General features: G+C 48.6%; 11 protein-coding genes and 1 non-coding gene across 12 annotated transcripts; 6 read left to right on the plus strand and 6 right to left on the minus strand.

The window, feature by feature from the left end:
• Positions 1–58: 58 nt before the first annotated feature.
• Positions 59–1,946, minus strand: BO85DRAFT_467825 (L-glutamate gamma-semialdehyde dehydrogenase; the record flags this gene model as incomplete). Its single annotated transcript, XM_025662217.1, has 4 exons — positions 59–1,178; positions 1,239–1,603; positions 1,658–1,765; positions 1,824–1,946. The coding sequence occupies 4 exons, from the start codon at positions 1,944–1,946 to the stop codon at positions 59–61; spliced, it is 1,716 nt and encodes a 571-aa protein (XP_025517033.1).
• Positions 1,947–2,203: 257 nt separating this feature from the next.
• On the plus strand, positions 2,204–3,410 carry BO85DRAFT_368702 (mitochondrial carrier protein; the record flags this gene model as incomplete). The annotated part of the gene is made up of 6 exons (XM_025655878.1): positions 2,204–2,309; positions 2,362–2,373; positions 2,421–2,518; positions 2,572–2,607; positions 2,672–3,303; positions 3,380–3,410. The coding sequence occupies 6 exons, from the start codon at positions 2,204–2,206 to the stop codon at positions 3,408–3,410; spliced, it is 915 nt and encodes a 304-aa protein (XP_025517034.1).
• Positions 3,411–3,625: 215 nt separating this feature from the next.
• On the plus strand, positions 3,626–5,352 carry BO85DRAFT_511710 (prolyl-tRNA synthetase; the record flags this gene model as incomplete). The annotated part of the gene is made up of 2 exons (XM_025664621.1): positions 3,626–4,038; positions 4,098–5,352. 2 exons carry the CDS (start codon positions 3,626–3,628, stop codon positions 5,350–5,352), a joined length of 1,668 nt encoding a protein of 555 aa, XP_025517035.1.
• Positions 5,353–5,968: 616 nt separating this feature from the next.
• On the minus strand, positions 5,969–7,397 carry BO85DRAFT_368778 (uncharacterized protein; the record flags this gene model as incomplete). Its single annotated transcript, XM_025655882.1, has 3 exons — positions 5,969–6,087; positions 6,157–6,278; positions 7,279–7,397. The coding sequence occupies 3 exons, from the start codon at positions 7,395–7,397 to the stop codon at positions 5,969–5,971; spliced, it is 360 nt and encodes a 119-aa protein (XP_025517036.1).
• A 1,743-nt stretch (positions 7,398–9,140) lies between these two features.
• Positions 9,141–10,538, plus strand: BO85DRAFT_369307 (amino acid transporter; the record flags this gene model as incomplete). The annotated part of the gene is made up of 4 exons (XM_025655913.1): positions 9,141–9,375; positions 9,434–9,625; positions 9,678–10,069; positions 10,119–10,538. The coding sequence occupies 4 exons, from the start codon at positions 9,141–9,143 to the stop codon at positions 10,536–10,538; spliced, it is 1,239 nt and encodes a 412-aa protein (XP_025517037.1).
• A 2,355-nt stretch (positions 10,539–12,893) lies between these two features.
• On the minus strand, positions 12,894–13,992 carry BO85DRAFT_448056 (uncharacterized protein). The gene has a single exon (XM_025659855.1). The coding sequence runs from the start codon at positions 13,807–13,809 to the stop codon at positions 13,261–13,263; it is 549 nt and encodes a 182-aa protein (XP_025517038.1). The 5' UTR covers positions 13,810–13,992; the 3' UTR covers positions 12,894–13,260.
• Positions 13,993–14,001: 9 nt separating this feature from the next.
• Positions 14,002–14,073, minus strand: BO85DRAFT_t118. Its single transcript has one exon. It is a non-coding gene; the product is annotated as a tRNA-Ala (tRNA).
• Positions 14,074–15,123: 1,050 nt separating this feature from the next.
• On the plus strand, positions 15,124–16,648 carry BO85DRAFT_511713 (SDR family oxidoreductase). Its single transcript, XM_025664622.1, has 5 exons — positions 15,124–15,239; positions 15,305–15,587; positions 15,661–15,844; positions 15,921–16,180; positions 16,238–16,648. The coding sequence occupies exons 1-5, from the start codon at positions 15,139–15,141 to the stop codon at positions 16,568–16,570; spliced, it is 1,161 nt and encodes a 386-aa protein (XP_025517039.1). The 5' UTR covers positions 15,124–15,138; the 3' UTR covers positions 16,571–16,648.
• Positions 16,585–19,675, minus strand: BO85DRAFT_511730 (fungal specific transcription factor domain-containing protein; the record flags this gene model as incomplete). The annotated part of the gene is made up of 5 exons (XM_025664623.1): positions 16,585–17,676; positions 17,730–18,189; positions 18,514–19,152; positions 19,277–19,390; positions 19,443–19,675. The coding sequence occupies 5 exons, from the start codon at positions 19,673–19,675 to the stop codon at positions 16,726–16,728; spliced, it is 2,397 nt and encodes a 798-aa protein (XP_025517040.1). The 3' UTR covers positions 16,585–16,725.
• Positions 19,676–20,161: 486 nt separating this feature from the next.
• Positions 20,162–21,093, plus strand: BO85DRAFT_261190 (uncharacterized protein). The gene is made up of 2 exons (XM_025655026.1): positions 20,162–20,639; positions 20,709–21,093. Exons 1-2 carry the CDS (start codon positions 20,347–20,349, stop codon positions 20,869–20,871), a joined length of 456 nt encoding a protein of 151 aa, XP_025517041.1. The 5' UTR covers positions 20,162–20,346; the 3' UTR covers positions 20,872–21,093.
• Positions 21,094–22,690: 1,597 nt separating this feature from the next.
• On the plus strand, positions 22,691–23,712 carry BO85DRAFT_476781 (uncharacterized protein; the record flags this gene model as incomplete). Its single annotated transcript, XM_025662799.1, has 1 exon — positions 22,691–23,712. Exon 1 carries the CDS (start codon positions 22,816–22,818, stop codon positions 23,710–23,712), a length of 897 nt encoding a protein of 298 aa, XP_025517042.1. The 5' UTR covers positions 22,691–22,815.
• A 629-nt stretch (positions 23,713–24,341) lies between these two features.
• BO85DRAFT_448058 (ubiquitin-like protein HUB1) lies at positions 24,342–25,145 on the minus strand. The gene has a single exon (XM_025659856.1). It carries the CDS (start codon positions 25,092–25,094, stop codon positions 24,483–24,485), a length of 612 nt encoding a protein of 203 aa, XP_025517043.1. The 5' UTR covers positions 25,095–25,145; the 3' UTR covers positions 24,342–24,482.
• Positions 25,146–25,291: the final 146 nt, after the last annotated feature.

Genomic DNA, 25,291 nt, shown 5'->3' on the forward strand with positions numbered 1-25,291 from the left:
ACAAACAGATGCTAACCGCGTAGAAATCCTAGCACTCATCTTCACAGAATAACAGCAACTATATTTCGTTAGAGGGGTAGGTAACATCATCAGTCAGTTGAAAGTCCTCCTTGATGCTGCGAATGCTCGCAAAGCGAGCAACAAGGTTGGTGCTGGTCGCTTTATCATTGGTTCCGCTCGCACGAGAACCCCCGAAAGGTTGGTGGCCCACAACTGCGCCACTCGTTTTGCAATTGATATAGAAGTTACCAGCAGAGTGGCGCAGCTGCTTCTCAGCATTCTCAATCGCCGAACGATCTCTGGCGAATATGGCGCCAGTCAGTCCAAACTTGGTGCTCGCGTCCACCTCAGAAAGAGTATCCTCGAACTTGCTGTCAGGGTAGACGTAAACAGACAAGATAGGGCCGAAGTACTCATCCTTCATTAGAGAGTGCGACGGGTCCTCCACCTGGAAAATAGTCGGACGTACGAACCACCCCTTCGTACAATCAGTCTCGCCGCCAGCCAACAGGGTGACCGAAGAATCCTCCTTAGCCATATCGATAACCCCGGTCAGCTTATCCCAAGAACGCTTGTGGATGACAGGACCAATAAAATTATCAAAATACTCAGGACTGCCCATCTTCAACTTCTCTGTCTCGGAAACAAGTTGCCTTTTGAATTCCGGCCATACCGACTCCGCGACGTAAAGGCGGGACGTAGCAGAGCATTTCTGACCTTGGTACTCAAAGGCACCCCGGATTGTGTTAACCACCGCATTGCGGATATCAGCACTTCCATGCACAACGCCGAAGTTTTTTCCACCAGTCTCTCCGACGATCCGTGGGTAGTTATCGTAGCGGCCCACGCGAACCCCATCAGCAATCTGGCCATACAGATCACGGAATACCTCAGTGGAGCCAGTGAAATGAAGACCCGAAAATTTCGGGTTCTCCAGCACGGTGTCAGTCACAACCTTCGCGTTGCCGGGAAGGAATTGAATGACGTTGGGAGGAAGGCCCGCTTCCTCCAGGATTTTTCGCTGAAGATAGCCAGAATACACTGCATAATCAGATGGCTTCCAGATAACCACATTGCCCATAATAGCGGGCGCGGCAATCAAGTTGGCGCCGATGGCGGTGAAATTGAAGGGACTAATAGCATAGACAAAGCCCTCCAGAGGACGATATTCCAAGCGACTGGAAGCAGATACGATTAGCAAAGGGAGTGGAAGTCAGCTATGTATTTGGTAGACTTACTTCCACATTCCTGTGTCATTCATGGTGTTTTGCTGCTTATACAGCTCAGATGCGTAGTGCACGTTGAAGCGATAGAAGTCGGCAGTCTCAGCAGCCGCATCAATCTCCGCTTGCCAAATATTCTTACCTTGCCCGAGCATTGTGGCAGCCATGATCTCATAGCGATACTTCGTGGCAACAAGCTCTGCCGCACGAAGGAAGATAGCTGCTCGATTCGTGAAGGCCATATTTTCCCATGCCGGCTTCGCCTCCAGAGCTCTCTCTATGGCTTGATTCACCTGCTCGGCCGATGCCTCGGAATAATTGGCGATAACGGAAGCATGGTCAGAAGGGTTTGCTTGAGTCTTGTCCATATTTCCAGACACCTGATATGGGGTAAGCTTGAACTATCTTGCAACCCGATAATAGAGGTTACAAACCTGCGTGGAACCAATGGTAAGCGGCACTTGAACGGGGACCTGGCTCTTCAGCTTGTCCAGTGCATCCTGGAGCCTGGCACGCTCGTTCGACCCTTTAGCATATGACGGCTGGCATCAAAATTAGCTTCTTGGGCACTCCAGATATTCTCCCTACTTTGGACCTTACATTAGGCTCATTTCGAATCGGAGGAACTTTGAAGCTGGCCAAGCCCCCTAGACACCTCTTACCACCGGCCGTGGTAAGGCTCAACACACGGGGCACACTGCGGCGCTTTGGCACGAAATTCATGATATGCAAATAGATCCAAGTTGCGAGATGCTGATTCAATGCTAGGACACTAAGTATTAGAGCCAGCTTTAAGTTGCGCGCAGGCTCGTGCGATAATCAAACCCCTCGGGACATAGGACCGAGTCCTTCGGATCTGGGCCGAATGGCCCCACTAATACACTCAGCGGGGTAGAAGAGCGCAATTCACAGCAGAATTTAATTGAACCCGGGCAACATATTGATGGTAGAATTCCATTTCCTCAGCAACACAGTGCAATATGGATTATGACGCGAGAGAACTGACCACCACCGCAGTGGATTGGAGAGAAAATGTGAAGGATTTAGCAGCCGGTGCAGCCGGTGGTGTCGCTCAGGTCTTGATCGGTGAGTTGCCCTTCTTCCACTTGCATAGAACTGTAATTGATTTCTTTACCAGGCCAGCCATTTGGTAAGTCAGATATCTGAACCAGGATCGTTCCTTCTCACGCGTGATAGACATTGTCAAGGTGCGATTGCAGACTCAGGGCGGAGGTAGCGCCTTATCTGCAGCGCGAAATATCTACATCCAAGAGGGACCTCGTTCCTTCTACAAGGTGAGATCAAACCTCGTATGTGCTAAGGACCCGACCCTGATACATCGTAATAGGGGACGCTGGTGCCGCTTGTCGGTGTTGGCGCTTGTGTGAGTACAGCCAACCACATCCATTCAGTTTTACTAGAAAAAGCCCGTGCTTACCGGAATCTAGGTCAGTATTCAATTCGCTGCATTCCACGGATTCCGGCAACTCATTGAATCCTATAATTTCCGCAATGACCACACCAAGGACCCCACTTTGTCGTTACCCCAGTTCTATCTCGCAGGCGGTGCAGCGGGTGTGACAAACAGTATTATCTCCGGTCCCGTTGAACACATCCGTATCCGTCTCCAGACGCAGCCCCATGGCGCTGGCCGGCTCTACTCCGGGCCCTGGGACTGTGCTCGGAAGATCATCCGCACTGTGGGCCCCGCTGGCTTGTATCGGGGCCAGGTTGTGACTCTTTTCCGAGAATTCCACGGGTATGGTGTTTGGTTCGCTGCGTACGAGGGCCTTTTGGGCATACTTCAGCACCACGAGCAGAAGAAACGTGAAGAGCTACCCAACTGGCAAATAGCCGTCTGCGGTGGTTTGGCTGGGGAGGCACTTTGGCTTCTAAGTCACCCTTTAGATGTGATCAAAAGTAAGATGCAGAGCGATGGGTTTGGTTCTGATCGGAAGTACAGTAGCATGGGACACGCTTTCAAGGAAACTTGGGTGGTTGGTGGCGTCCGAGGTCTTTTCCAGGGACTTGGACCGGCCTTGTTGCGTGCGATGCCAGTGTCCGCGGGTACATTTGCAACGTAAGTTTCCCCCGTAAACAACCGGAATAAGGCAGGGCCCAGTAAGAATGTCTTATGTTATTAACTTTGTCTATAGCGTCGAGTTGGTGCGTAAAATGCTACTCTAGTCAATCAACATTACCGATTAGTACGAGATTGCGTGCTTCGTAGTCCCACAATCAATTAGACGTGATTAAGCGACGATAAAGATACCTCTGCTGGTCTCGGTTCAAACGCGCCGAAGCACGACCAGGCAGTGTATATTAGTCCCGACCCCTCCACTTAATGCCATTATGTATGCTTCAATCCTCAATCCTCAATCTTCAGAACCACCAAAGGCAAAATGGAGACCCCTGATGATGTCATCTGTGATGCTAGTGCCCCTTGTCACGCATTTATTCCGGGCATGTCTTCAGCTGTCCCACCAACAACGCCTAAGTCGGGTAAGAAGAAGAAAGCCGCAGGTGCCACTGTAAGTGGCATAGACGTCGCCAAAGATGTGGACTTTGCGCGCTGGTACCAGCAAGTCCTTCTGAAGGGCGAGATGATTGACTATTACGATGTCTCTGGGTGTTACATCTTAAGACCTGGCTCTTGGGAGATCTGGGAGATCCTGCAGGACTGGTTTAACAGCCGCATCAAACTGATGGGCGTTCGCAACTGCATTTTCCCCCTATTCGTTACAGAGGATTTGTTGAACAAGGAACAGAATCATGTTGAGGGTTTTTCTGCCGAAGTGGCTTGGGTTACTCAATCGTAAGATATTTTAACCCGTTATATACGCTAACTGCCAAACTCACTTTCTCTCTCTGTAGTGGCAATACCAAGCTTGAGAAAAAGATCGCCATTCGCCCAACTTCGGAGACTATCATCTACCCCTACCTGGCTAGCTGGATCAAGAGCTGGCGTGCACTCCCGCTACGCTTGAATCAGTGGAACTCCGTCGTGCGATGGGAGTTCAAGAATCCTCAGCCGTTCCTACGTTCACGGGAGTTTTACTGGCAGGAAGGCCATACTTCTCACCTGACCTCACAAAGCGCCGATCAGGAGGTTCTCCAGATTCTCGATCTCTACAGTTTCCTTTACCGTGAGCTCCTGGCTATCCCTACTGTTCCTGGTCGCAAAACGGAAAAGGAAAAGTTCGCGGGTGCAGACTATACAACGACCGTGGAAGCATACATTCCGGCTACTGGTCGAGCAATCCAAGGTGCTACTTCTCATGGCCTTGGTAAAAATTTCAGCAAAATGTTCGACATCGCGGTCGAGGCCCCTTGGCAAGATGGATCAGAAGAGCGGACACTCAAGACCTTCGTCTGGCAAAACTCCTGGGCGTATTCTACTCGCGTACTTGGAGTCATGGTCATGGTTCATGGTGATGATAAGGGATTGGTCATCCCCCCTCGCGTTGCTCCCACGCAAGTCATTTTGGTGCCGGTCGGCATCACTGCCGGTACACCCGAAGATGTTAAGCAAGGCGTGCTGCAGTGCATTGATGACATCCAGAAAGCCCTCCAGAATGATGGCATTCGTACGGAGACCGATGTGCGCGAAGAGTATTCGCCTGGGTGGAAGTTCAACCATTGGGAACTGAAGGGAGTTCCCCTTCGACTTGAGATTGGCCCCAAGGAACTTGAGACCGGTTTGTCCTCATTTGCTCGACGTGATAGCGGTGGTAAGGGATCTATTCCGACTCCCAGTGTCGCTGCTGGAGTTGCAGAGCTGCTCAAGGACATTCAATCTGACATGTACGCGCGGGCGCTGGCAAAATTCCGCGATAATCTCAAAATAATCACGAAGTGGGCAGATTTTGCACCGGCGGTTAACCACAAAAACCTATGTCTTATCCCCTTCTGCCTGCAGGAAGATTGCGAGGATAAGATCAAGAAGTTGAGTGAGGGAACTGCAGACTCCAGCACTGAATACGATGCAAGGGCTCCAAGTATGGGCGCAAAGAGCTTATGTATCCCATTCAAGCAACCCAGTGAATTGAAGGACACCAATACACCATGCCTTCGAGATGGATGCAACCGCATGGCTGAGAAATGGTGCATGTTTGGACGGTCATATTAGGGACTGGGCCCGGAATTTGGTACCCCTTAGATGCGAAGAGATTCGAAGCGTATATCTCTTCTATTCTGCCAATTATCACTTAACTGGGATCGCTTTGAACGTATTAGGCTACCGATATATTAGTAGCATTCCTCACGTATTTCTCTGTGGCCTTATGCTCTTCATGTTGCCACAAGCGGCACCCTGAGAAGGTCTCTACGGTCGTGCATGTTCTGGTGCGCCTCGACTGCCACCTTATGTTTGAAAAAAGAAAAAAAGAAAAGCCCCTAGTAGTTCTATTTAACCGGCTACCATGTTTTTCAGCGTGCTCTATTGTAGGCTCCTCAGCGTCATGCATGCGAAAATGCTTCTCGTTCAGTCAAGCTGATCGGGGCCTTCCCCTTGCAGCCTGGTGCTCGGTCGCCGTTGTGCCTGACACCATCACAATGTCATACACATGTTGGTGTCGTCTGCCTCTATGTTTGCACAATCTCTCATCTTGCAGCTTCATAATGCACCCAGCTTCACATCGACATAGTATGACTAAGTGATGAGATGAAGATGTACACCAACCAAATTCATATATCATTTTCAGTATACCAATCATTACTGTTCACTCATATGATCCAGATCACAATCATATGTTTCCATCGTATTTCAACGCGTGAATGATACCGTCCTGAAGTGCAAGTATAGCAGCTACCATATCCAGAGTGTATGGCTCATCATACGCACCAAACACTTCGTCCACATCATCTTCCGAAATCTAACCAGTCTTAGTTCCAGGGAAGCCTCCGAAAGGATCATCGTAAACATTTGTGTCACCGATAATTTTCATATCCACGTACTGATAGGCTGTCGGATTGCGACATCCGACACAGATACGGCGGACCAGGCCCGAGCATTGGCTCGGGCAGATACGAGATATGCATGTTGGTTTGCGGGGACTATAGATTATCATATCTCAGTGTTGGTGCAGTTACTCCGCATGTCAACGGCTTAAACAGTCCCAACCGACGCATCGATAAGTTCGGATATCTGATCCCACAATTCTTTCTATATTCGCAAAGGGTTTCATTCCGAGGGGCAAATATCATCCGAGCTGGCTTCTGACTTGGCATTGTGCCTTTGACGGATACTTTCTCGAGTGTCCTAGATTGAGAATAGCGAAGTGGGCTGTCTAACCCTGCAGTGCCATCTGGTGTTGTGGCTAGACCTCCCCACGACGACGCCAGCTTCAGTCGGATTCCTGTCCGATGAGGAATTGTAGTGCGGCCACCCGAGGCTCGCTCACTTAATACCAGCAATTCTGATGTGGAAGAACAGTCTATTCGTGGAAGAAGACGATCGACCACTTATTTTACTCTCACTAGAACCGGTGTCCGCAAACATATTGCAAACTACCTAAAGGCCTTTCTCTATGGCTAATCTTTTCCCCCTACCTCTAAATTTTTGAAGCACTATAATTTGCGTATACCGTCACTTATCGGCATTTTCAGGCAGATAGCTGTGTGATGGGGCGTATGGGCGTTGAATTGTAGATACCATCCAAGACCAATATTGATGGCACAGGCAGTGCTAAATTTTCAGTTAAACAGACTTAATCACCACCGTTCGTCCATATATGACATTCCGTCTAGTGGAAGCCACAGGCTTATGTCTCGTATTCTATCGTACAATTTAGAGTATCTCTCGGTTGAGTGCTGGTAAGAGTACCAAGGCCAAATGCAGGTATAGTACGAGCCATCCGCGTTAGGGCTGCTGACAGAAAGTTTCTGCGGATAGCATCCAAGGTTTTAGAGGTGACGAAGCGTCTTGGTCTTCTGAATTCATCTCTCAGATGTGACCGAACAGATACAAAAAAGGGCCTCTTAACACAGGACCTCTCCACTACAATTCTGGGAAGTGTCATAATCGCAGTGTTGTTGAAGCTTAATTACGACGAACCTGTCCATGATTGTGACCACTGGGGTAACCACTGTGGCGGCGACCGAAGCCGCAACGGCATCCGCAGCCAGTCTCTGGGGCAACTTTCCTCCACTGGAGCTCTCCTCATCCATTTGCATGGCGGGTTTCCCTGCCCGGAATTAATCACCGCGCTACATGATATGTATCACAATTTATGCTGCCTGGATAAATCATACTAGTGAACTGAGGGATTGGATAAGTTTAGGCCGGGACCAAGCCCCGATATCTTCGTTGTGATAGTCGGAACCGAACCGACTAAAGCAAGCGATATCGGAGCGCCGCCGTGACTGGGGCAGGAGTCGGTAGCCACTCACAGACTAAGACCTTTTCGAGCACGCTTCATCAACGTCTCGGGCGTCTGGGTTCATTGAATAATAGACGTATAGAACCTAACCCATGGCTTTGAGGTATACCTTGAAATGAAGTTGCTAAAGCAAGGTATAGGAATTGCACCATTCGCTCTTGCTAGAGCGTCAGGCGCTTGAATCTATCGGGCGCAGGAGCCAAATCTAACGTCATAGAAAGAGAACAAACGTGTGTTAATCTTCGTGTGTATGATAATGCTTGAGCTGATCTAATCACATGCAATCTAAGGATGTAGATGTAGAGTGCCTAGGGGAGTGCCTAGGGTGCCATCCCCAACGGGGAAGGGTGCCTGTTGCAGAAATCCTTGGTGATATAGATTGTAATTCTGAGAAGTACGGTAAGTTGGAGTATGTTGGACAAGTCCCTTTCAGACAGGTGAGTATGAAGGTGGCAGAAGCGGTATGTATAAGATATGTCTAAAACTCGCTCAAGAGGATAAATCAGCAGGACAGCTGCATTGGGAAAGGCCTCAGTGCTCGCTCTGCCGTTCCGGACGGTCATACGTGATGAGTATATAGTCGTCATAGCTTGAAACGCAGGGGGCTGGTAACACCAAAGGCCTGTACATGCAGGATGTGGGTTTGCTTTCTTATCGGAGTTCTCTAGTACCTTTGGTTGTTCGTAAGCCTCGGAATTGCTTGGTATCGTGGTTGACTCTACCCTTTCGAGGCCTACTGCATATTGAGTGCTGCATTTGGTCACGATCGTGACGTTTGCAACGCAATCCTACAGGAAGTGATTTTCCTGGGCCCGTGCAGTGTTCCAATGCGCAACTCCGTTTTGCGGCCCTTGTCATATGTTCACACATCACTTGAAGTATCTAAAGGAACGCTTGTTGGAAGCATAGTACTTGACTAATATCTGATCTGGCACCTACGCGGTTTGCCTCTCTAGATTTCTTGACGCACCAACCCACAGCAACCTGATGGCCCAGCTCATCGCCTGTCTCTGACGATCTCGGCGATGATAATACTCGACGCGTGATCATTTCGGTCTGGGTCCGCACCAGTGAAACATGCAATTCCTTGCCCGGATCTAGGCCGGGACCTTTTCTGACAGCTTTCTCCCCATTTCTGATACGCTACCGGCTTATCTTCGTCATCTGGTGCGGGGAAATGGTCTAGTAACTTCACTAAGCCTGCGGGAAAGAGTTGGATATTTATAAGGCGCACGATATTACGGGACTGGTCCAGTCTATTCATCGACTCAAAATATACTGCCAGCATACTTCCATTGAACCTTTTTGACCATGTTAAAGTCAAAGCAAACTAGTAATAACCCTGAGATTGACCATCTGCCTCCACAAATAGGAGAGGTATTTGATGCAGGAAAACATGGTCACGGTGATGATGATGCTGTATTTGGTGACATGGGTGACAATGGGCCCAACTACCGTAATGTTCGCATTTTACCCCAGCTTACAAGGATAGTCGCTGATTTAACTCCAGTTAGGATGGATAGGGACTGCAGTTCTGATGACCAAAGCCCAGATCGGCCTTGGTGTTCTGGGAATTCCATCCGTTATGAGCTCGGTGGGATTGATCCCTGGCGTTATGCTGTTGCTTGTAATTGGTGGTATCGCTACCTGGTCGGACTACATTGTCGGCGTCTTCAAGATGCGTCACCGTCATGTCTACGGTATTGACGATGTTGGTGAAATGCTTTTTGGCCCCATTGGCCGTGAAATCTTTGCTGTAGCCCTTTGTCTTTGTATGTCTGTCCCAGCTTACCTATCCTTCGTCAATGCGTTACTAATACTTCCCATCAGTCTTTACTTTTATCTCGGGTTCAGCCATGCTTAGTATCTCCATTGCATTCAATGCACTATCGAATAATGCCATCTGCACTGCGATCTTTGTAGTTATCGCAGCTCTTGTGACCTTTGCCTTTGCGAGCATCCGGACCCTTAGCCGCATTAGTCCTCTTGCGTGGGCTGGTGCAGCAAGCATTATTATATCTGGTATGTCTTTTATTAAGGGCATATCATCTGATTTCTCTGACTTTTGAGACAGCTTTCATCGTCACGATTGCTGTCGGCGTACAGGACCGGCCCGAAGCAGCCCCCAAGCAAGGAGCTTGGCAGTCAGACTATAAGCTCTTCAATCGCCCATCTTTTGCCGAAGCGCAGAAGGCTATTTCAACTATCATATTTGCGTATGCAGGTACCCCGGCCTTCTTCCCCATTGTCTCCGAGATGCATGACCCGCGCCAGTATACGAAGGCCCTCGTTACATGCCAGACCCTTGTATCCGTGACATATATTACTATTGGCGTCATAATCTACTATTACTGTGGCACCTATGTTACCTCGCCAGCATTGGGCTCAGCCGGGCCGACCATAAAGAAGGTTTCGTATGGTGTGGCTCTGCCTGGACTGTTTGTGACCGCCATATTGTGGACACACGTGGGTATACCTCTTTGATCATAACGGGTGTTCGCTGACACTCTCCAAGCTCCCCGCCAAGTACGTCTTTGTCCGCATTCTGCGAGGGTCACCACATCTCACTGCCAACACTCTGATCCACTGGATCACATGGATTGGGTCAACCCTCACTATCACCATAGTGGCTTATATCATCGCCAGTAGTGTCCCGGTGTTTGATGATTTAGTGTCCCTTGTAGGTGCCCTATCCGGGACTTTTTTGACCAGCCAGACCATGGGAATGATGTGGTTGTTCGACAACTGGTCTTCCAGTACGAGAGACCACAATCGGCGCTGGTTGATCGGTTCGTTATGGAGTGTCTTTACCATACTCGCCGGCACGTACCTAATGATTGGTGGAACCTATAGCTGCATTCTCGCCATTGTCAAGTCTTACCGTGAATCTGGTGGCACGTCTGCGTGGAGCTGCGCGGACAACTCAAGTTCCTGAGCGAGATCGATTCAACCCTTTGCGTGCCTATCTTCGGGATTGTTATAGTGAGAATCATGAGTACGAAATGATCTGAGGCAGGTCTCCTGTATCACGTACTGGGCCTCCCCAGAATTAATTGTTGACTGTATGAGCGCAAAAGGCCTGGTGACTGTGACATTGGGTGCAATTAATATTGAATGGCCTTTCCGCACAGAGCCTTAGTCCCAGTTTTGACCAAAGACGGGTGAGAACGTAGTGTATGGCCTGCATGGTACGAGCAAAATAAACCAAGTACGGAAATGATAGTCTCGTGTAATGTAGATGATGTCAATGCGGTAATCGGCAGACCAAAAGCCAATGTTGATCACGTCTATCTGGTTAGCAGATAGAGAGCGATTTCTCGACAGAAGAAAACCGGACATCCATTCTGACGAAGAAATTCATCACTCTTTCCGATGCAGTGGGAAATTCCGTGGTCGGATTAGACTGAGGACGTGATTAAAAGGTCGTAGATATTAGCTCTCTCTGACAATGGTCGGGGAGTTTTCCAACACCTAGGAGCTTGAGATGCACTTAAAAGCCTCAGTGATAATAGTGATATTGCAAAGTAATCTAGTGTCACAGCATACGATAAATGGATTGATTAACACACGATATTCAGATGTATCATGATAAAATTGATCTGAGAAACTTATATGCCATTATCTGGTATTATGCTACTAGAGAGCTGTCACATGGAGGGCATTATCACGGTTTCACTCCGATAAAACTGTTACATTCGAAATCACAACTTACAGAAAGCTGCTTCTTCAGGCTTTTTCAGCGTGTGTAAAGATTAGCAGGATAGACAACTTGAAGGTTGGAACTCAACATTTGTCATAGAGATTTTGCGCAACCTAGCACATATGAACACTAGGTGTGGGAAACAGAGCTTCTCGATCTCTTCGAGATGCGTACAACGTGTAACAGCGCTTTTGTAAGTCTGCTGATTGAGATGAAGCATACTTGCATATAAGCCTAATACTGATATTACTAGGAAGGCTCCAGTCGGGGGCTAAGACAGGGTCAAGCATCTTCAACGCAACATTTAATCTTCCAGGCATACCACTCCCACCTGGCTGAACTCCTGGTTATCTGACCCACATGCAGGTACGTATGCATATATCCCTCCCCCCCCCTTGTACAACATGCCTCACCAGTCTCCAAGCAGGCCCACCAATCAGTGCAGCTTCTCTTGGGTCTTGACAGTTGACACCGCTGCGGCTTGTGTAATCCTTCCGCGACCCAAACTCTAAAGCTTCGTCCCAGATCCACTGGCGATCCACCACATCCACCAAGCCCACTCTATCCACTACGGAGTACATACACTCCATACACTATTCGGAATCTCAGTTATGGGACGTCCCGCCGCTGATGGGTTGACAAATACCCGCTGGTACATAATACATAATAATAGTCTCCACTGTTTGGCTATTAAGAGTCTCGCATGCACTGTAAATCCTACAGCTTGTGCTTCAGATCTTCTAGGCTTTTTTCTACTGGATTAAGTATTAATCTCACCTCAGCACTAATCAGGTATCAGAACTTATAGTCATTTGCAAATTCATACCAGTTCAAGCTGGGGTGATTGAGGTGCCGTAAGATGCCTCAGCATCAATGGCTCCGCGCATGAAGAAACTGTCAATTCTGAGATTCATGGCACTCATGACTCGATTAACTATTACAATGATTATTTTATCAGTCAGTTACAGCTCAGGCGTAGCTATCTGACAAGTCTTGGATATAAGCATCGTTGTACTGGGCTTCCTACGGCTAGCTGATGTTTGGGACAATGGACCAATAACGCGACTGATTGAGCTCCAGTCATTACCATTAACATTGCAAGAGGCCTGACAAGACAGGTGGGATCCAGTATCCGAATGTCTTACTATGTCCTATTCAGGCAGGCATGGAGGCCTCTCGCAAACAACCTCCTCCCCCTCGAGCATGGCTTCGTAGATTTGCCAAGGTAGGCTCTTCTAATCCGTCTCTTGAACTCGCCCGCATGAGGTCTAATCTGTAAGAAGCGTTGGAATTCCCCCATTTTCTCCGCCTCAGTAGTACTTCATTACTCAGTCCATTACAAGAAAAGACCACCACTTATTGAGTTTCATGTAATTGCACAATGACTGAGTCTGATACTGCTGCATAGTGGGCACAAGGTGCTCTAAGAATACCACGGAAAACGATTGCTTCCACACGTCATCGATTACTTCGCGCATGAGAAATCTGAACGGGTCTTTGCTTGCATCCCCAAACCCAGCGATGTCACTGATAGCTTTCGTGATGTGACTATGCCTGCTGGGTAGATCAAACCTTCCGTCAGACTGTCAGCCTGGATATGCATGGAAGGGAATGTAAGAAGGGGTGGGTTGTGGCGCATGGCCAATTAGCTTCGTGGACTTTATAGAAGGAATTGGAGCAGGAGCGTGCGAAGGCACTCGCCCTTCTCCTCCTGGGTGGGCAGATGGCTTCCACCGGTGGACACGACATGGTCTCAGTTGGCCAGTCCTACATTTGCATATCTAGGACCGACCACTGAGACTTTGTAGAGAAATGATGTCAAGACTGGGTTTAATCTTCGCAGTTAGGGCTAGTAGGTGGTAGCACAACCTCATCTCCCCTGTGTCACCAATCCAACCCATCCACACGCACAACCCCAGCATCTACATGAACAAACCAATCCAACACTCAACACTTCTCACCTCCCCAAAGCTTTTCCCAGAAACCTCCTCTTCTTCTCCTTCACACCCAAAGATGCCCTAACATCCCCATTAACCACCCCCGCCTCCACCTTCTCATCCTCTCCGATACCCCTCCGCCTCCTCCAGTTCCTCTCCGTATTCGTCAGATACCCCTCCCTACACAACTCCCCATACATCTCCCTCGCTTCCTCCCCAGTCCTAATCCTCAAAATATCATAAGTACTAGCGGCAGTCATAGCGGCGTCCCGATCACGGGTACTATCCCCCTCGACAACATGTACATTGACCCCTAACGCACGCAACTGCAATCCCCAGAGACTGTCTTCCTGCGAGGTCACGAATATGGTGATTCGCGTCGGAGGGACGGGGTACTGGAGGAGGTAGGAGAGGGCGTCGGAGTCAACGCCGTAGGGAAGTGGACCCAGGACGAAGGAGTCGTTGCGGGCGATAGCGGCCGTGAGGAGAGGTGGGTAATGTGTGTGGAAGTAGGTCTCGTTGGGGCCGGTGTTGATAGGGCCGGAGATGAAGGCTGTTTGGGAAGGCATGTTGGTGCCGAGGTGAGAGTGGTGGATGGACAGGGTGAAGGTGGCTGGGTAGATGAGGGGTGTATGGAATCAAGGGTATTGAGAGATTGTTGTCTAGTACGGGATTGGTATAGTGTATGTACTATTTTCTATGTAGGCAGTGAGATGGAGGTGGTTGGGAAACGGGTAGAGGAAAGAAGAAAAAGAAAAAAATGGAGCTGCGGGGAATCGAACCCCGGACCTCTCCCATGCTAAGGGAATATTATACCACTAAACCACAGCCCCATTTGATGAAAGATGCAATATATATTTTGCTATATGAGGGGAATATACTGCACTCTTCCATGGATGCTATTATTCGTAACCAGCGGACTGGTGTCTTGGACCACGAGTTGGTTCAACGTCGCTACCAGAACAAATGGTGTGTTTTACACTCTAGCTAATAACTTACTAGTTAGAGATCTTTTGATGACCTATTGGTAGGGTGATTGGTGCTTAATTCTGGTGGATTCACTGACTCAATGGTTGATATCCGCACTTGTGCGGCGACTATATATCTTAGGCGGATATTCATAGGACTACTCATACTACTAGTAGTACTGTATAACAGATTGATTGATCACGCTACACCCTACCAGGCGATGCTCAGAGGGAGACAATTTTAACCTTTACTGTCAGTAATCAATGGATATAGTCTATAACAACCGTTGTATCATTCCTGCTGAGGCTGCTGGAACACTAATCATGGGTCTGCCACGGAACTATGGAAAATACCCGGAAAAAGCAACGGAACAATCACGGAAGAAGCACGGAACTCCAATATGACGGAACTACAGCTCCACCCACCCACCAGCCCTAACTCGTCCATCGAGCCAGGAAAGGTTAAATCTATGCTTAACTGGATCCACAGCTGCAGATGATCGGCATCGCCGAGAGGGGCATTTGAGACCGACGTATCCGGAGGCAAGCCAAAATTCTCGATGGCGAGGGTTGATGTCTCTCAGTTGATACAGTATCCCTAGATGACTGACTGTGGGATTCGATAGATGGAGAAGTTGATCTCATTGAGCAAGATGGAACTGGTACAGACGTCACATCGAGCCACTAATCAGTCCAACCCAGATGCAGGTCAATAGACAGATAACCATGCGCCTCCATCTCAAATGCCGAACTATCCGTGTCACAGCAAGAAGGCAAGGATCGACTTGATCCATAACCAAGCCAATATAGCAAGCCCACCATGTCGACCATTTAAGAGACACAAACTTCCCAATCCCATTTTCACCACTACAATCACCATCCTAACCCCCGAGCAATATCCTAACCTAAGCACCACCCAAGTATCACAGTATGTCTCCACTCCCCCAGAAGGTCGCCTTCGTAACCGGCGCCAATGGCATCAGTGGCTACGCCATTGTGGAACATCTCATCCGCCAACCCAAACATGAATGGTAACCACACCTCATCTCTTCTCGCCGAGCTACAATCCCCCTAACACCCGTTTTATATACTCAAGGTCCAAAATTATCGTCTCCTCCAGGCGTCCCCTGCCCACACCGTGGATCGACCCACGAGTGGAATTCGTCGCCGTGGATTTCCTTGAATCCGTGGAAACCATTATCTCTAAGCTCAAGGATATCTGTGCACCCGTGACGCACGCTTATTTCACTTCGTACGTGCACGATGATGACTTCAGGGTTTTGAGGGAGAAGAATGTCCCTCTGTTTAGGAATTTCTTGGATGCCGTGGATGCGGTGTGTCCTGGGTTGCAGAGGGTGAGTTTGCAGACTGGGGGAAAGGTATGTTTCCCTTTCTGGAGTTTTCCTGTTGATGATTGGAAGGAGTGGTGAGAGTTGATGCTGACGAATGTAGTACTACGGGGTGCATCTCGGTCCAGTGAAGGTGCCTTTGGAGGAGTCGTTCCCGCGGTACGACGATCAGGGGTTCAATTTCTATTACAACCAGGAAGATTATTTGAGGGAAGTACAAAAGAGGAGGAATACCTGGTCGTACAATATTATCCGACCAAATGCAATCAATGGATTTGCTCCGCATGGTGGGTACATTTACCCATCCACCCATACCATTCCTCGTGATGAGACACCCGGGCTAATGCTGTCTGGAACATCCAGCAAACGGAATGTCAGAGGCCTTAACCATCGCCATCTACATGCTCATATGCAGGGAGCTCAACCAGCCAGCGGCTTTCCCTGGAAATGAGTACTTCTGGAACTCCATCGACGATAATTCGTACGCACCTAGCCTGGCGGATCTCACAGTCTGGGCTTCCTCGCAAGAACACTGCAGGGATGAGGTCTTCAATCACGTCAATGGTGATGTTTTTGTGTGGAAGCATATGTGGCAGGATGTAGCCAAATATTTCGGGGTCGAGGTATGGTGTTTTTCTTGATAGCGTTGCCACATCCAGGCTAATCGTGTGGTTCTGTAGGTACCAGAACCCAAGTTTGAGAAGGCCGCTGGCCAGGCAAAGACCCTGAGCAATGAAATTGATATGGTGAAATGGGCAAAGGATAAACGTGCAGTCTGGGAGACTGTCGTCCAGAAGCACGGAGGCAAGGTCGAGGCATTTGATTGGGGCACGTGGGGTTTCTTTAACTGGGCAACGGGCAAGTCGTGGTTGACGATTTCGTCCATCAACAAGGCCAGGAAGTATGGCTGGCAGCGACACGATAATACTTTCGACACCTGGATCGAAACTTACAGGTCGTTCGAGAATGCCGGTGTCTTGCCGTCGCACGCTTCATTGGCTCGAGCGGATTAGACTTGGGATATGCATTTGATGAATACCAGCCCCGTTCGTGAAGGGACATTGAGATTGAGGAGGCGAAAAGATCCAGGATTCCTCACATGGCAATCATAGACGTGTGAGCGATGAAGATAGAGAAAACTTAGTCGGCTATTAGTCTCTGCAAGGCATCACGTGTATTGACCCTGTATAAAATCAGAGTTGACATAATTGCCAAACAAAGCTTCTAGCCATTCCATTTCCCCCAACCCACTATCTCCGAATTCACCAACAGCTTGTTCGTTATGCATAGCCAAGGATCTCGAAGTAGTATGACTGGTGCACGCACCGCCTTCTGGCTGGTCGTTTGGTAAGGGGTGTATGCATGCAGGACCTTGTGTAGGATGTATCCCAGATCCAGTACCAATCGGAACGCCCTCCTCAAAGTCAAAGTCAGACATAACTAGGCTGACCAGGCCATCGAATGACAGAGCCTGCGTAGGCAAGCAAGGCCCAGTAATATCTGGCCCGTACAAAGGTGGCATCTGAGAGGTGGAGTCGCCTCGTACACCCGAACAAACGTTCATATCCGGTGGCCCGACGAATTCATGTTCCTCCACTAACGGGTCGCTTGGTATTTGGCTTGGGTGAGCCATGGAAGGACCTTCACCACTGCCAATCCCTGTTGGTCGAGCCCTACTATCCAGAACCCCGGGAGCACGAGATGAATGTTTATATACTGAGAGTCCCGAGCCCACGACATTGTCATCTTTCCATAACCGAGACGCCATATGCCTCAGCCTTGAAACAACTCGTATTAACTTCCCAGATACCCAAGTCTTGGTGCAATAAGACTCCAGCAATCGGACGGCATGAACTGTGGCACCACCATAGGCAGCCTTGAACGTATTCTCTTTCATTATGAGTCCGAGGGAGGTTATTGTCGCCCCAATCAGGTAGTGAATGAAGGGAAAAGTAAAGATGGCCTTTTCCTCAGGGAACTGAGATACCTCTTCAATAACGCTATTGGCAATTTGCATGCATGACATTTCGTTCTCGAACGAGTCAATAGGAGTCCCGTCAGGCGAAACAGACGCGTATAACAGGGGCCTGCGTATTAGAAGGCAAACGGATAACCACCGCTGGAATAATCAATAAGGCAAAATAAATAAGATAGGCGGGATAAGTGTCATACAGTTCGCATTAGCGCTTGCTGCTTTATCAGCCACCATGGCGTTTCGGCAAGTTGCGTTGCGCGTGGTCCATAGTGGGGATGGGCAAAGTCCTGATGGATATCTTTCTGAGCCCGGAACAATAGGCGCTCAAGATGCTCACGGAGAGGATAGTTGGGAGCCAGATCCAAGCTTTTAGCGCCATAGAGACTCTCCCAGACCTTCCCCAAAACTTGGGAGTAGGTTATCATAGCTTTGAAGTAGGGAAACGAGGTGATATGAGGACCATTTGCTTCCGACGGTTGAGGCATGTCTAGGTCAGCATTGGGACAATTACCGGAATCAGAAAGCTGGTCATCCCCTACTGGTCGAGGTAAAGGCGTGTCAACATTGATATCTTGGATCAAGAATGGGTGGCCGGTCTCAATAGCCAGGCGACGATCCAAGATGTAAAGACTCCACCACATCCGTCGAAACATTTCACTGTGAAAAGGAGACAAGTTATGTATTACCCTAGATCGGTGTAGCCCAAGGTGATGTGCGTGGCTGATAGCAAGAGCCAGAAGCTTTTCGGCCTTTCCAAAAATATCAAGACGAAAAAGATAGATTACCTACGAAAACGCGACGTAAGCGTGCATCCAGTATATCGCCAGTGGCGGGCTAGAACGAACCATCAAGGCCAGTGTTTGTAGAAGTAGTAGTGAATCTGGGCAGCTTCCGAAACTGTCAAGAAGGTCTCCGATCAACCCATATGCTGCTCCATATAAGCTCCAGCCTGCTGAGTGTCGTCCTTCTCGATTCTCTAACCTTGGTGACTCGGTACACTGTCCAATAGCAATGCATACGAGAAGCTGAGCCAGAGATATCTCGGAGATTTTTGATTTGTGGATGTCAGGTTCAGAAGACAAAGCGAGACTATTCCACATGGCAGCGTGATTGTTTCGAAGTGTTGGTAGGTGTAAGAACGGATACAAGATATGGATTTCCGTACAAAAGATGTCCAAGGACTTATCCCACCGCGGTCGCTTAGGCTGGATACCGTATGTTAGGAATATATTTCGGTAGTTATTATACTCTGGACTCTTTTCTCCCCTCTCAAGATGAGGTGGCGGGGTCAAAATCGGTGTGGAAATTTGAGAATGTGGAGCGTTGGTGGCAGGACCACCGTGGCCTTGAGTTGTCTCCATGCGTTCCTCGACTTCCTCCAATACATGTCGGATGGAAGTTTCACCGGAAAAAGAGTTTACCTCATCACGAACGAACGCCTTGTCCTTCGAGGTAGTAAAGGATCCGTTTTCGATGGTGGTCGATCCTGGTCCATCCACTGGGCCTGTTCCTGCATCGATGCTGTCACGCCTATTGAAAGCAGGGCATACAGCATTGATGAGATACTGCAACTGTCGTTCGACACGATCCAATCTCGTCGACACATCCACCCCCCTCACACTGAAGCTCCAATTAGAAACAGTTCTCCAAGAAGCGTCACACAGATGCCCTTCAATGATGGTGGGGTGACGAACGCGGGATTTTCCGTACTGTCAATGTCTTCTCGAGTCATCGATTCCCTCACATGACTTGCAGACATTTCATTTCTAACAGATGTTCGACGTCGTAGATCGATGGCATTCTGGAAGCATCGTCGCCCGCTAAGGAGGCAAGGTTGACAAGGCAAGTTCCCATCACACTGCGTTCACAATAAGCAGTGGATCATACTCGAACTTCTTTTGCATCCTTACTTTGACTTTTCGCTGGCGACATTGCATACTGTAGGGTTTGGGTCAGTTGAACGGAAGAAGCCGAAAATGGCCTGAGGCATAATATCATACCATGCCTGAGAGACATATCTACCCCGTCTTTGGCGTTTCGAGTCAGGCAACGCATTGGGCTGATCAGCACCGCGAATGGGACTGCCTTCACCAGAGCGTTTGCTACCCCGTGACTCATGTGTAGCTGTATCTGGCCGTACCATTTGGCTTCAATGTCGGAATTTAGCCTGTTGGGTAGTAAAGTACCATGTCGCTTCTAAGGTTGTCTTGCGGGGATCTACCAACGGAAGTTGCCGGAATCACGGAATCAAATAGACCGCCTTCTATTTACAGTACCATGTTTATGCCCCAGGCAGAATAAGTGGCGGTTTCAGTCTGCACGTATCCTGTAGCAGAAGTGGTGGCGGTGATTCCCGGTTTGTGACCCTTAAGGGTAAAGAACTTTGTTGTCAGGTTTTACCAGAGTTTCGAATTGGAGCTCGATAGCTTCAATGAGGAGCGGCATGTACCAGAACAACTAAATCCGATATCTCTACCTTCTTGCCAAAATATAATTCCCAATTTTAAGTCAAGTTGCAGACGCTTAGTCTGCAGATTGCTGGTCATAATTCCGCTCATGGATTCAGCAATACGCAACAACAACATCGCCATCCGAAGATTGCCCTCAAGCGCCCTCAGCAACGCAAACTGATCAGACAGTCATCTCTGCTTGCTGCAAAAATATGCCGAAGTTGCACCCCATCTTCTCCCAATTGACCCAGCTATGAATGCACCCCATCTCTGGCATACAGATCTGCACGCTGGAAACCTCTTCATTTAAGACGGTAGAGTAACTAGTGTCATAGACTGGCAAGGACAGTGGATAGCACCACTGATGCTTCAAGGACGTCCTCCAAAGCTAGTCCACTATGATGGCGAAATTATCTTGAGAAACCCCGAGAACTTCGACGATCTTGATGCACAGGAAAAGTCTCGGATCCGAGAATGTATTGGCAAGTCGATGCTGTTCTATATTCATCAACTGCGGATTAAGAATATGTGCCCCATTCTTTTGGAAGTCTTTGGATATCCTTATGGAGAAACTAGGACGGATCCAATTTCTATTATGGGCAATACGTGGGATAACGACATCATTCGATTGCGGGGAGGTCTGATAATGTTGGAAAGGTATTTAAAGACGTTTCTTTCCTTCTTTAGGGTACAATCTCTGTTGAGTAATTACTGATCATCTTTCAGATACTGGGAGTCAATGGGATTTGACATCCCCTGTCCTATTCATTTAAAGGAAGAAGAAATACATGACTGCATAGAAGAAGAAGGCGAGATATGGAACAGCATACAAAATTTTTGGGGACAAGGCTGCCAAAGTGGTGGACAGGGAGAGCATTACATTTCATGAGTGCTACGATCGTGCCATTTTACTATTTAGAAAGGTGCGAGAGGCTTGCAAGGAAGGTATGGAAGGGAAAGAATGGGAAATGTGGGACAAGCAGGCACGCTGGGTTGAGAAGCATTACCGGGCTGATTCTTGATTGTGGACTTTCTCCCAGATTGAAGTCGTCAGAGCGAACCATCGGTATTTTGTTTCATCTCTCTTTTGTCACATAGCTATTTGTCAATGCATTTTTTTTCGTCAAGCTCTAGTGCGCTTTCACTCACTATCGTTTGAAGTGTATTGGCTACTATAGGAAGAAGATGATATGGCTAGTCCAAACCTGTACAAATTGAAGCCAGCCTTTGGATATTTCAGCCGTATCAAACCAATCTATGGGGCTAGGCTCTACACGAAGGCATGTTGGGATGCCGCCCGGCCAAAGGTCCGTGGGCGGAATGAGTGGCTCAAGCTGAAGCATTTTGTAGAATTAAAGATGGAGAGAGACTGGGCCAGCGACAGTTAGGAAACACCCCAGGGACGGAAAATTAGCAGGACGGACCGCATTATGGTAAAACCCTACGTGGGGCCCGTTCCGAAGCTTAACCGTGCATTAGGCACCCTCCAGTGTAGGCAACATTCTTGATCGCTTTTTCCAATCCCACCACCATTCCGGAGAAAGCTTCAGAGATAGAAAAAAAACGAAAAATAAAATAATATGAGAAGGTCTCACGCGACTGTGTTAGTTTGAACCGGAAATTGTCAATCAATCCCCTGCCACACCTAATTGTAACATAGCTAGCTACTTTTTGCTCCCATAGCAGAACCATGGTACTGTCTTGCATAATCAAGAGTCTGAATGGTTCATGATACAGACGCGATCGTATTCCTCCATGAAAGCGTCATTAGTAAGCATCTCGAATGTCAAGGAATCATCTGCAGAGATATTGTAATATGCCATCGCTTGCCGACAGAGAGTGTAATGCTGAGTCATTTACCACACGGTGTTATTCATGGAAGATAGTCCTGCAATTGGATTTGGGGCATGTGAGATCGAGGGCCGTGAAAAAGGAGGCCTTTGCGTCTAGAGGAGTCAACCTTGGTGGGTTAGTATCTAGTTGGATGATATTGCTGAAGACTTTAAGCAGTGGCTCAGTAAGGATTCGAGTTAGATCGTGAGGTAACATATGAGAAGGATGGCCGGCATGGAGTATATTAGATTAGATCAATGAACGTTTCCTCTCGGCACCATTGTTTGCCCCGCTAGGGTGTAAAGTAGATTAGTATAATAAAGCCAAACTCAATGAGTCAATCGTTTCAATCACTTAGATAGGCTCTCAAGATCACAGCTTAGAACTTGAAGCACTCCCTCCTCTATGACACCACTAGTCATCGTTTCCGCATCGCTAGAAACTATCACTAAAGCACTAGCCAACAAACCAGAATAAGCAATTTACCTGACAGCCTAAGCGATCACTGCAAAGGTACTCCCCTGGAATAGCCCTATCTCCACAACTCGCTTACCATAGTCCTACCCAAGCCCCTCGAGTGGATAATCATATACCAGGAACCACTACCTACAGCACCTGCATACAGCACCTGCACAGGGCCGTTACCACGCTAGGGATAGATATTTTCCCTGGCTCTTGCATACAACCAATCGGGTACGTTAACGAGACCCATAATTGATGATGGTTGCCTGGGATATAAATAGGGTCGGTTCGTGCATGCCGGACAGACAGCCACCCTGGATAATATTATTGCCGGTATGACAGTACTACCGGTAACCCCAACGCAAGGAATGGAATGGGCTGATAAACCAAACATTATCCCTTGACAGCCCAAATAACAATCATTTCTTCTTGTTTCGCTAGTTTGATGGTCTGAAGTTTATGTTCTACCGACATTCGTTTCTCACCATTGAACTCTATCCAATCCACACTTCACCAAAATTATACCGCCACCAACAAAATGCACACCCTCAAATCCCTCCTCCTAACAGCCCTCACCCTATCATCCACCCTCACCGCTGCCACCACCACCCCAACCTACAGCATAACCGAACCCACCTCCGGCGCTATAGTCTCCCTGAACACCGCAACCGTCATATCCTGGAACACCACCGCGCCCAGCACCTCAAAGTTATCCATCCACCTCTCCAAAACCACCAACGAAACAACAAACCTCTACACCATCGCCACCAACATCTCCAACTCGGGCTCAATCTCCTGGTCGCCGCCATCGCGCGTGGGCACCGGCTCCGACTACATCGTCGTCCTAGAACCATCTTCCTCCTCTGAGACATACACCTCGTCCCCCTTCACCATCTCATCCTCCACCAATGCCTCGACAACATATTACCCGACTGAAGGGGAGGTGGTAAAAACAGGCCAGACTACTATTATCACCTGGGAAGTGGAGAGGAATGTCTCAGAAGTGAGTATCTATCTTATGGAGGGGGAGTTGAAGAATGGCAACGGAACTGCGAATGGAAGTGGGCTGAAGAATGTAACGACTATCACGACGGATATTGCCAATTCGGGGGACGTGGCGTGTGTGTTGCCGGGGAGTGTGAAGAGTGGGGATGATTATCGGTTTGCGATTGTGGATGTTAAGGATGAGGGGAGGGTGAAGTATTCGGCGGTATTTGAGGTTGTTAATTCGGGTGATGATTCTTCCTCGGGTTCTTCTTCGAGTGGTAGTGGAACTTCGGACTCATCTGGGAGTTCGTCGTCGAGTGGGGATGGGCTTGAATCTGCTGCTGGTAATGGGAAGGAGACTTCGGGTGCTGCGAAGGTTTGGGGTTGGGGTTGGAGGAAGATGGGGTGGGGGGTTGTTGGGCTGGTGGTTGGGTCTTTGCTGGTTTAGGGTAGGGCTTGATTTGGGTTGGTTCTGCTGGTTGCAAGTGTGTGAGTGTTATTGATTTGTTGTGTGAGTGCGATTCAGCTATTTAAAAAGCAAAATGTAGTACAATAATCGAGTGTACGCGTTAGTAGTTTTAATTACTAGCTCCTAATGCATGATGTCGATTTAGGGCTAACGGCAGCGCGGAGCAACTAAATTAGTCGATCCACAGCGGGAATAACCTTGTCGAAATACCCCATAGTCCGTACCAAGGTAGAGCGATATGGGTCGATCACGGTAATTGAGACAACGCACTAGATGTCAATATTCAGTGGTAATGAATTGATTGATACCATGAACGCAAGACGTCAACATAACATTTAAGCCGTGGCGCTGTCCGTGCCACAACAAGTCTTGGAAAACGTGGTTGGTGTCGTGTGACTGACCCTACTTCCCGCGAAGTCACAGTGACCTGTCGGTACATTACATACAATACATACATACCTAAGGCAACGTTCCGATACCCATATTGACGAATCGATAAAAACAGCTTGACGTATGAATAGTGTTATACTCTCTACTTAGGATATATGATGCATGATAACATTTCCACAACTTTACATAGTCACAGTAAGTATAGTATGAAAAACCCCCAACTCCACCCAACTCCTCTCCAATCCGATCCCCACATCACCAGAGAACGAAACATCCATGACCACAGAGAGAACCTAATACCAGCTGCTAACCACAACAACCCCCACATAACCCCTCTCAGAAATATAACAAAAAAAAATTCAATCCCCCGTCCCAATCTCTAAATCCAACTGCACCCCATTAGTAATACTATAATCCCCGAGGGTAATAAAATCCTTAAAGGGGCGTTCCCCCTGCCTCTTCAACATAATCTCCCTAGGAGCCCTTCCAATCTGCGCCGCCACCAAGACCTTCAAATCGCCCACCGTATCCGACGGCAAACACGGCACCGTAGCCTTACTACCCAGTCGATCATTGACCGTCACAAGGATCATTTCCTCCGTGCTAGCGGGCTTGAGTTTCTTCTTCTTCTCTTTCTTCTCTTTCTTTTCGCTGTCGGTTTTCTTGGGCTTGATTGAGTCGCGATCACGTTCACGGTCCCTATCTCTGGCGCAGTCGGGGCTGTAGTCTCGGCGGTATCTGTCTCTGTCTCCGTATCTATCGCTAGTATTGTCTCTGTAGCTATCTCGGCGAGGAGGTGAGCGCGCGCGGTAGCCGCGGTCAAGTGGACGGTCGGTTTCGTGATTGGGGTTGTTGTCGTCGCGGGGAGGTGCGCGTTTCTCTTTCCAGCGGAATCCACCGGGGCCTTTTGGGGGGTGGCGCCGGGGCGAGCGCGAGCGTGAGCGGCGTCGCCGCGGGGGCGAGTCGGGCATGGTGGGTGGGACGGGTGTCCGTGAGGATGAGGGATGGAGAGGGAAGGAAGCTTTTTGAGGCTTGGTGAGGATGGTTGTTGACGTCGGGTGGGTGCAGAGATGGGCAGATGGTGACCGCTTTCTGTTTTGGGGCAGTACTGTTTTGGGGTTGATGCTTAGTTATGTGTGATGATGAGTCAGCTATGTTGGTTTATGCA

This window comes from Aspergillus piperis (assembly GCF_003184755.1).
Source record: "Aspergillus piperis CBS 112811 unplaced genomic scaffold BO85scaffold_6, whole genome shotgun sequence".
Lineage (NCBI taxonomy): Eukaryota > Fungi > Ascomycota > Eurotiomycetes > Eurotiales > Aspergillaceae > Aspergillus > Aspergillus piperis.

Excerpts from the sequence above, each read along its gene's own strand:
- BO85DRAFT_511713 (XM_025664622.1), top strand. The coding sequence starts at position 15,139 with ATGTCTCCACTCCCCCAGAAGGTCGCCTTCGTAACCGGCGCCAATGGC. Across the intron at positions 15,588-15,660 it reads GTTTGCAGACTGGGGGAAAG|TACTACGGGGTGCATCTCGG; the intron begins GTATGTTTCCCT and ends TGACGAATGTAG. Across the intron at positions 16,181-16,237 it reads CCAAATATTTCGGGGTCGAG|GTACCAGAACCCAAGTTTGA; the intron begins GTATGGTGTTTT and ends GTGGTTCTGTAG.
- BO85DRAFT_448056 (XM_025659855.1), bottom strand. The coding sequence starts at position 13,809 with ATGCCTTCCCAAACAGCCTTCATCTCCGGCCCTATCAACACCGGCCCC.
- BO85DRAFT_261190 (XM_025655026.1), top strand. The coding sequence starts at position 20,347 with ATGCTTCAAGGACGTCCTCCAAAGCTAGTCCACTATGATGGCGAAATT. Across the intron at positions 20,640-20,708 it reads GGTCTGATAATGTTGGAAAG|ATACTGGGAGTCAATGGGAT; the intron begins GTATTTAAAGAC and ends ATCATCTTTCAG.
- BO85DRAFT_448058 (XM_025659856.1), bottom strand. The coding sequence starts at position 25,094 with ATGCCCGACTCGCCCCCGCGGCGACGCCGCTCACGCTCGCGCTCGCCC.